This window comes from Trichomycterus rosablanca, chromosome 21 (genome assembly GCF_030014385.1).
Source record: "Trichomycterus rosablanca isolate fTriRos1 chromosome 21, fTriRos1.hap1, whole genome shotgun sequence".
Classification (NCBI taxonomy): Eukaryota; Metazoa; Chordata; class Actinopteri; order Siluriformes; family Trichomycteridae; genus Trichomycterus; species Trichomycterus rosablanca.
Window position 1 is genome coordinate 21,795,716 of NC_086008.1, and position 9,695 is coordinate 21,805,410.

At 43.2% G+C, this 9,695-nt stretch overlaps 1 protein-coding gene across 1 annotated transcript; it reads left to right on the forward strand.

Annotated features, from left to right (window-relative positions):
- The first annotated feature begins 18 nt into the window (after positions 1–18).
- On the forward strand, positions 19–9,307 carry htra4 (HtrA serine peptidase 4). Its single transcript, XM_063017599.1, has 9 exons — positions 19–442; positions 1,454–1,553; positions 1,825–2,029; positions 4,080–4,274; positions 4,741–4,773; positions 6,338–6,452; positions 6,537–6,594; positions 7,291–7,386; positions 8,663–9,307. Exons 1-9 carry the CDS (start codon positions 19–21, stop codon positions 8,823–8,825), a joined length of 1,389 nt encoding a protein of 462 aa, XP_062873669.1. The 3' UTR covers positions 8,826–9,307.
- The last annotated feature ends 388 nt before the right edge of the window (positions 9,308–9,695 follow it).

Below are 9,695 nucleotides of genomic sequence, written 5' to 3' on the forward strand. Positions count from 1 at the left end.
CGCCGCGTCACGTGGATCATGTGGGAACTAAAACTCCTCTCGTGCCTCTTTGCGGCCTCGCTCGCGCAAAGGCCCGGGACCGTGACCGGGTCGGTGTGTCCGGAGCTGTGTGACCGCTCCCGCTGCCCGCCCGCGCCGGACTCGTGCTACTTCGGCGTGGTCAAGGACGCGTGCCGCTGCTGCACCGTGTGCGCGGCCAGCGAGGGCGATCCGTGCGGACTGCGGGGACGCGCGCGCTGCGGCGAGGGCCTGCGCTGTGACCGCGCGCCGGCGGCCGCGGGAGAGCGCGCGCGCAAATGCGTGTGCGTGTCTGCAGGCCCGGTGTGCGGGAGCGACGGGCGCACTTACCCGAGCGTGTGCCGCCTCCGAGCGGAGAACCGGAGAGCGGAGCGGAGCCGCGCGCCCGCCATCATTACCGTCCAGAAGGGCGCGTGCGAGTCCGGTGAGTGCAGAAAATTAATAAATAAAAAAAAGAGTTAAACTGTGGTGCAACAAAACAAAAGTAAATTTCACAGTAACTACATACAGTTATAAATTATTATTATTATTAAATATTATTATTAAATATTATTGTTATTATTAAATATTATTATTATTAGTTAAACTGTGGTAAAGTGCAATAAACTAAAACTACATGCAGTTATAGATTATTATTATTTTTTATTATTATTATTATTATTATTATTAAAAATATATTCTTTTTTAAATGGATTATTATTTTATATTTTATTTTGTAATTATTGTTTTGATTTATTAGTATAAATATTTAAAAAAAATTATTATTGCTGTAATTATTTATTATTATTTTTTTTATTAATTTATTGTAATTGTATAATTATTATTATTATTATTATTATTATTATTATTAATTTATTATTATATTACCAATTATTATTAAACTTTTTCATTATTATTATTAAAACGTATTATTATTATTATATATGTATATTTTATTATATTATAATATTGTCATCTTTTGTAATTATTGTTATTGATTTATTAGTATTATTATATAGTAATTTTATTATTGTTGTTGTCATTCATATTGTTATTATTATTATTTATTGTAATTGTTATTATTATTATTATATTATCACATTAACAATTTTTACTATTATTAAACTTTTTTATTATTATTATTAAAAGGGATTATTATTATTATTATTTTATATTTTATTTTGTAATTATTGTAATTATTAAATTATTTGTATAAAATTATTAATTTTAGTATTATTATATTTTTATTTTCTGTAATTATTGTTATTGATTTAATAGTATTAATATTCATTGACTATTTTTATTGTTGTCATTATTATTATTTATTCATTTTTTTGTAATTGTTATTATTATTAATAATTTATTATAATAAATGATCTGGATAAATACGCTGTATAAGCACACAGTATACATTTCAGTACGTCTGTTATTATCGGTCAGTTGTTTTTTTTATCAGGTTCTCAGAACCCCAGCAGCATGCGCTACAAGTTTAACTTCATAGCAGACGTGGTGGACAAGATCGCCCCCGCCGTGGTTCACCTGGAGCTCTTCAAAAGGTGAGGACTGAGGACCTGGTGGTCGTTTAAAGCGAGCATGTTTCTGGAGAGAAGAGAGATTTCTGCTCTCGTACATGTTGTGCTCATGGTGTAATCTTTGCAGGACATGATTTCTGAGAGAGAAGCAGCAGAACTAAATGGTCACATTTGTACACCTGTTGTTATACTGATGAACAACAGGTGGTTAGAAGGGATTTTGTGGATATCAGGTAGTTGTAGAAGATTTGCTGTTTAAATCCCTCTGTTGTTCTTCATCATGATGTTTCCTCAGACTCCCGTTTGCCAGTCAGGAGGTCCCGGTGTCCACCGGCTCTGGGTTCATAGTGTCAGAGGACGGCTGGATCGTCACCAACGCTCACGTGCTGTCCAACAAGCAGCGGATTAAAGTGGAGCTGAAGAACGGCGTCCGTCACGAGGCCGCCATCGTAGACGTGGATCAGAAGCTGGACATCGCTCTGATCAAGATAGAGTCTGAGGTGGGTCAGGGTCAGTGGTTCCCTCACGTCCATCTGCAAAACATTGGCTTGGATCATGAGGTGTTGAACATCCCATATTCATTACTATATTGAGTATTGTGTTGCCGCCTCCCGATTTGCAGCTGTAACAGTCTCCGCCCCTTTGGAAGACTTTCCACTTTTTATTTAGTCAACAGGGCATTAATGAGGTCAGGTCTGATGTTCCAATTCATCCCAAAAGTGTTTGGTGAGACTGAGGTCAGGGTTCTGTGCAGGCCCCTGGAGTTCATAGACCAGTGCATAATCCTCCCACCACTGTTCCCAACAACACCAGGTGCAGTGTTGTTGGGCTTTCACCAACATGCACAGCCCCTCCCAGCCCATGTCTTTTATATTTGTGTTTTAGCATTTTTTTTGGGGTCTTGACCTTTGTTAAATGACTACTGTTCCATGTATTTTGTACTTTTTAAACTATGGTGTTGCTTCATCATGAATTGGATCATTCTGGGTAACTTCTAGACCTTGCAGACCTAGACCTCACCAACTGCGGTCATTTCTAATCAATGATGAGGAATTATGACACCAAGCCACCAATTTAAACACAACAATAAAACTTTCTGCCCCATTAAATCAATCGTCAGAGTAAATTTTGACCTCATGTTTTATAGGAGCCATTTTTATTAGACGTGGGTAACATACGGTAGAAACGTGAGCCTGTAGCACCTCTAGGATCTGAATTAAATATGCAGAAGAGAAACATGAGGCTAAGAATTTACTGCTTGATTAGGGTCTCCACGCTTCGCCGTGGTTGGTTGAATCCTGGGGTAATTCGGGAGCGCCTCAGCACCTCGGTGAGGACGCCTGCCTCCTAAAATTAGATTCCATTTCTTGTCAATTTCTTGCCTGATTTCCTCGGCGCTCTGATTAATTAGAGTTTAGGCTCATCCTGGCGCCGCGCGGCGGCTAATGCACCTGACGCCCCACGTTTTTCCAAACAGGGTTTGTTTTTAGTAAAGGGTGCAGATACGATTCTGACGTCGTTAGGGAACGTTACACAGGTACGTTTTGCTGGCGTGGTTTGGCTGCATTTGTCGGTCTGTGCCAATCAATAGAACGTTATTTTTGACCTGATTTATTCGGAACATTTCCTAATGGGAGTGGTCTCTTCCAGGTCGGTAATGTCCTCATTTAGAGAAACCAGGGGCTCTTTGGATGGTTTGGTGACGAGGAAAATGATGAAAAGTGTACTAAATGGTTCTTTGGGATGATCCATTTGGGATCATCAGAACACCAACTGAGGCAGACTGGTGGACTCCAGTTGGAAAATACTTCTGCCACCAATGCCCAACCAAGCCAAATGAGCAGTTTGTGTATGGCTAAGTGTACTGGTAGGGACAATTCAGTCCTCCCTGAAAATCGGTAGGGGACGTGTCCCTAAATATCAATACCCCAATTTACACCCATGTGGTTCTGCCTCAGACCTCTCAGATTGCCAACCTGTCAAGCTCAAAAGCCCACAATTGGTCAGTAATGTAGGTAAATTATGGTAATGATGCAGACTTGGCAGACTTCGAGGGGGTGAACAAAGGTGGATCCAGGAGGAGCGCCCTCCTCAGCCTGCGAGGCGAAAGGCAGAGATGGAGCGAAGCGTCCTGCCTGAGGAGCAACGATACAAAACACTCCCCAACCGGCACGGGCGAGGACCGGCAGGCAGCAGCATGTCAGACGCTTCAGCCTGTTAATCCAACTTCATTCCAAAAATGCTTTACGAGCTTCGCTGCAGGAGGGCAGATGGGCGGCAACCTCAATTATTTTGGTGGATCGTTAATAAATACTCACACAAAGGCTGAACTCTTGGGGACGCGTTCTGTACAGGAACAGAGATTTTATTATTTAATAACGTGGGTTTATTTGGCTTTCAGTCTAATCAAAAAATGTAAAAAATCTAAAGAAAATCACTAAAGCCTTCGCGTTCAGGTCCACACACTTATATAGAACGTTGGTTTCCAGTCTGAGCACCGTTAGCCTCCCAGTTTCTCACGCTTTCCTCTCTTCGTCTTGGCATTGGCAGGAGGCTCTGCCCATCCTGTCACTGGGCCGCTCCTCGGACCTGAGGCCGGGCGAGTTCGTGGTGGCCGTGGGAAGCCCGTTCTCGCTGCAGAACACCGTCACCACGGGCATCATCAGCACCACGCACCGCGGCGGGCGCGAGCTCGGCCTCCACAACTCCGACATGGAGTACATCCAGACGGACGCCATCATCAACGTAAGAACACCGACCACCTCACGAACTCTTACAACTAATATTGGGACAGTGGGGGCACCTTGTGGGGGTCATGTGTGGGATAAATAATGTTAGATAGATATGGGTTTGGGAAATCTACTCCAAATTCTACATGGTTAAAAGACATGCCTAAAGTTTCTACTCTAGATTTTCAACTAAATTGATTAAAGCCTCGAAATCCATGTTATTACTTCAAGGTCCCTAAATAATTTTGTACTTGTCGTTGTTGGAGTTTCTTCTACTTCATCTCCTGATCTATTCAAGTTTGTTTCTGCATCTTCAAACTAAAAGCAAAACTTGTTATGAGAATAGTTTACACAGAAGTAAGAATGGGATTCTGTAGTGTCTGAAGTGTCGTGTCCTCGCTTGTAAATAAAACATTTTTTAATTGTGTGCAAACTGCAGATAAATAAAATCTCTAATTCTGATTCTCTGTGTCTCGTTGCAGTATGGAAACTCGGGAGGGCCGCTGGTGAACTTGGTAAGTGTTTTCACGTCTTTCATTCTTTCCGTCGTGCTCGTTTCAGGCCGCCTCCGTGTCGTTCGCCTCTATCGGCCTCGGCGCCGAAGGCCACGTCTTTGTTTTTGATCTGGCCAACGTACAAAGCTTTGATTGGACGCTCGTCTCCGTTGTTTTACGATTCATTTCTTCGGATGAATCAACCGTGTGGGGTCTCCTATCGATCCAGAGAACGTGGAAGCGCCGCACGCCTCTGGCTCTACCTCAGGATGTCGTTTCGGTCCAGATTTCCCGGCAATACACAATAAAACACAATTCCATTAAAGAGACACAAAATGTAACCTTCAAATCAACAGTGGTTGTTTAAGACCATATAAAGCTGGTTTATGTGATGTAGATGATGTTGGTCGAGCATGGAATGTTCGATCAGCTTCAGAATTATTTGTAGCTCTTGTAAAGAGGTTAAAAATCAAAGGTATTATTGAGGACAATAAAAACCCTGGTGATGCCGCCCCATCGTGCCTCCTGTAGCAGAAATAGTCCACCAACATGGCTTAGAAATGAATGGGAAGGACAAATCAGGTCCTGCTTGTACACATTGTGTACTGGGTACATTGGGAGTTGGCATGTTGTCTTCTATGTCACTCTTGGCAAGCTAAGCACATTCAGCATCTGTATATAATAAAAAGCACAACCATACAAGACACTTGCTGGTGACAAAATGCATACGGCTGCTGCCCACGTGTCGGACGGGGCGTGGGTTAGCTTCCTTCCTTTAGCTTGAGTAAATATGAAATCGGTGGATTGGCTATCAAACTGATTGATGAAGCAGAACGAGGAGAAGGACCACACCCGCTTACCTGCTTCCAACTTGACCTTCATCCCAGATTCCCACTCTAACACCTTCCATGCAAGTCTCTTCTCTAGGAGATCTTCCTCCTTATGGTTCTTCTAAGACTTCCTACAGTGTAATATCGACTGTGGCTGCACTTGGTGAGAATCTGATGATGGATTGGTGCCCTGCCTCACAGCCATTAGGGGTAGACTTACTGGGATTGACTCCAGACCCACCACCACCACCATGCTATTCAGGAGCAAACAGTTACAAAAGTTGAAGAAATACATAAAAGGTAGAAGCATTATAAAGCATGATGGATAAACTACAGTTCAGGGCGGTGTCGGCTCTAATGCAGGTATGACGAACCAGGTCTTCTAATGGTAGCTTTAAAAAAGTCCTCACTTGTGGAGTAATTCATAATAACGCAGTAAAAGTGAGTTCAACTAACACAGCTGTCTGAGGAAGCCGGCTAAGGCCACAGCGACTCTATTATTATGCAAGCTTAATGAATCACATTTTTCATGCTGCTGCGTTCCGAGGCCGCCTCCATCCATTAAAAGTTCTAACAGGTTCTTCTATTTCCGTCCGTCTGATTAAAATGGAAGAACTTCTTTCCGCAGCTGGGTAATTTGGATCGCACTCCTCAAAGACCGGCCGGCCTTTCTCCTCCTCAAGGCTGGATTGTCCCGTCGTTATTATTATTATTATTATTATTATTATTCTGCTGGGTTTTTTCTGTGTCTCAAGGACGGGGACGTCATCGGCATAAACACGCTGAAGGTCACGCCGGGAATATCATTTGCGATTCCGTCCGACCGGATACGCCAGTTCCTGGCCGACTCCTACGAGAGACAAAGGAAAGGTCTGTTCGGCTGCTCGTTTGCATCGCTCAAAAGGCCGAACTGTTTCCTCGTGAAATGTCGAATTCATCTCTATTTGTCCGCAGGGAACGTCCGGCCCAAGAAGCGGTACATCGGAGTGAGGATGTTACAGCTGACACCCACGTAAGTTCCACTGAAATGTTAACAAGCCAAATGCGTCTCATCTTCTTGTGAGGGTCACAGGGGCAGCGGACTAAAAATATCCACCCAGAGTTTGTAGGCGAAGCTTCCAGTGATCCGGTCAGTTTATGTTCCTGTGCCCACCTAAGGTAGAGGGTACAAGAAGCAAATTAAGATTCCTCAGACAGGTGACTGGGCTTAACATTGATGTAGAGCTACTGGCCTGGACACTGATTTTTGTGATGGACGTCCTATTTGGACATTTTTACGTCTACTCACTTAATGGGTGCATTCAAACTAGCCCTGTTTATTGTGCATTTTCTCCCCTTTTCCCCAAGTTTATTGTAGCCCAAGTCATTTCCCACCCAGCTGACTGGTGGCCGACTGGTAGCAGAGCTGAGATTCGAACTCAATTGAGATAAAGAATAGCTGCAGAGATCATTACAATCCCATGATCCCATACACAAGTGGGTGTAATCTTTTGGCCTCAACTGTTTGGGTGTTTAGTCTAATAATCATTAATAATTATTTATTTTGGGTTGTGTAGTCTGTTGTGTAGTAAGAATCCAACTACCGAGCGGTGTAGCGGTGTACCAGTTTCCTCAGAGCTGATTAGCCATCCAGTGGACGTCCAATATTTTTGAGTTGTCGAGTGTTTTGAAGTTACTTTAAAAATAAGTTGTTTTTCTCTCCTGGCAGCTTGATCAGGGATCTAAGAGAGCGTGAGAGCAATTTCCCAGAAGTCAGTTCAGGAGTTTACGTCTACGAGGTGATCCCTGGATCAGCCGCCTCCAGGTAAGAAAAACAGGTCCACGCCACGACACCTCAACCCTCGTTCACGCCCACCGCCGCAGCCCGGGGCCACACTCATCCCGTCAAGCCCAGCCTCGATGTACGATTTATGCCCCGCCGTGTGCCACGGGGCGTTTCGTTCCGCGTGTTTCTCGGCTTCTGTCCCGTTACGGTGTGTTGTGCACCGCCGGCCGTTTGGCAGCGTGACAGAACGAGGGAGGCGAGAACTTGAGGACACACGTGGTTTATAGAGCCTCGGAGGATTGGGATAAGGCCGAAAATGCCGCCGTTACGCTCAAAACAGCCGCCTGTCAGCAGAGATACTGAATCCGTGCTTCATAAACCCACAGAATTATGGGATTACAAAAGCCCAGGAACAATAAAAAGGACTTTTTGAGGGAATGTGAATCTCCTCAGGCATCTCAAGATTTAACTTTGATTCTGAAGGTCTGACATTGAGCAAAAACAATATTTTGTACCAGAAGACTTTATTAACCATTAATCCAGTACCAAAGCTTCCAGTTCAGTACCAAAAAGTACCAAAGGTTCCTGTTTTAGTACCAAAAATTCCAGTTTTAGGACCTTATGTTCCTTTTACATCCAATAATCCAATCCAGTACCAACGAGTCATGATCCTGTACCACTACCAAGAGTGCCCATCAAGTCAAGTACAAACACATGTACTTAATGCATGGCCCCGCCCATTACCCCGCCCATTACCCCGCCCGCCAGTGGACACACAAAGATTACTGCTATTTTGGCATCCTCTACAACTACAAAATAAGATTAATTCGTTTTAGCCAATAAATCAGCCAATAAGGTACAGATCCCAGTTATAATCAGTAATTCTCTGCTTGGATCCTGACCAACACAAGCAGTGTCCTTAATTTGGTCCTTGACATCCCTTCATTCAGTGTTCAGGCCAGGGCTCTAGACTGTTCGTCCACAGCCTGCTCCTCTCAAGAACTCGTGTCTGAAATAGTATGTGATGCCATCAGCCTGGGCGAAAATGCCTCCAAAAGACGTGTCGTAGCGTTAGCGAATGCGACCCTGTGGTAAAATGTTAGCCTTACCCTAACATACAACAACCCTAGTCATTATAAATACTAGTAATAAACTCTAATCCATTACTGACTGCAGGCATATCAACGGAGGCCAGGGACTAATTAAACTATTATAAATAAATAAAAACTTAAACTAATTTTATTTGCATGACTAATCATCCACCTTTATACGGATCCTCAGCTTTTGTTTACGTTACGGATGTTATTTTTTCCAGCGCTGGCATGAAGAAACACGACGTCATAATCAGCATCAACGGCAAGCTGGTCCAGACCACGGAGGACGTGAGCCACGCGGTGCAATCGGCCGAGTCGCTCCTCGTAGCCGTGCAGCGCGCTAACGAAAATGTCACGCTGACGATCGTTTCCGACGAACTGTAGCCACGGCGATGGACCGAAAGCCCACTTCTGTTCTAACGAGACTCACTGATCTTGTCGGAGCTATTAACACAGCGTTATTACAGTATTATTCCTGGTTACTAAGACATAATAACATGCTAGCGAGCAAACGTGTTCGAACATGCTAGCAAGCATCAAGTCTGTTTGCAAATTTAACCACCACGTGACTAATGGAATGTATATAGCATGAGTTTATATACGCTTAGTGACCTGTATTAGGTCAGGTTTAGCTGAAAGTACAGCACAAGCTAGCAAGCCGCTAATTAGCAGATTAGCTATCAGGCTATTATTGTGTGCTTCCCAGTGTTGTGCCTATTCTTGTGATATAAAATGCTTCGAAAGTAGAACCTAGAAGTTCAAAGTTCTATATATCGGTTAAATTAGCGCTTTTTGCTACGTGTAAATGTAAGTATTTCTGAGTATTTTTTTTAGCAATTTCTCATCATATCTGAGGTAAATGTTAACGTTCTTGACAATTCTGTGTTGTTTTTAGCATCGTTCTGTGTTAACAATCCCTATATAAAAAGATAAAAACATATGCTAGCTTGCTAAATCATTATCCTGACTCAATAGTGACCCATGTAGCCACACAGCTAAGTGTATTCTAGTGGCCGTATTGCTTTCTTGCCTCAAAATCACATCTTTATGGATTTAACCACTCGAAGGGCACATTTATTATATTACAAGTTCAACATCCCACATGTAAATCAGGGAATTAAACGTTTTATTTGAATAAAGCAAAGGTTAGCAAATGAATAGCCTAGCAGCGCAAAATTAGACCATATTTTTCAGTCATTAGCTAAACGGAGCATCAAAGCGGCAACTAGAGGCATGGATCCTGGAGACCTGGGT

What these genes read in the sequence shown, in the direction of transcription:
- htra4 (XM_063017599.1), top strand. Translation starts at nt 19, where the DNA reads ATGTGGGAACTAAAACTCCTCTCGTGCCTCTTTGCGGCCTCGCTCGCG. An exon ending in TGATCAAGATAGAGTCTGAG is followed by an intron (nt 2,030 to 4,079) that starts GTGGGTCAGGGT and finishes TGGCATTGGCAG; the next exon opens with GAGGCTCTGCCCATCCTGTC. An exon ending in GAGGGCCGCTGGTGAACTTG is followed by an intron (nt 4,774 to 6,337) that starts GTAAGTGTTTTC and finishes CTGTGTCTCAAG; the next exon opens with GACGGGGACGTCATCGGCAT.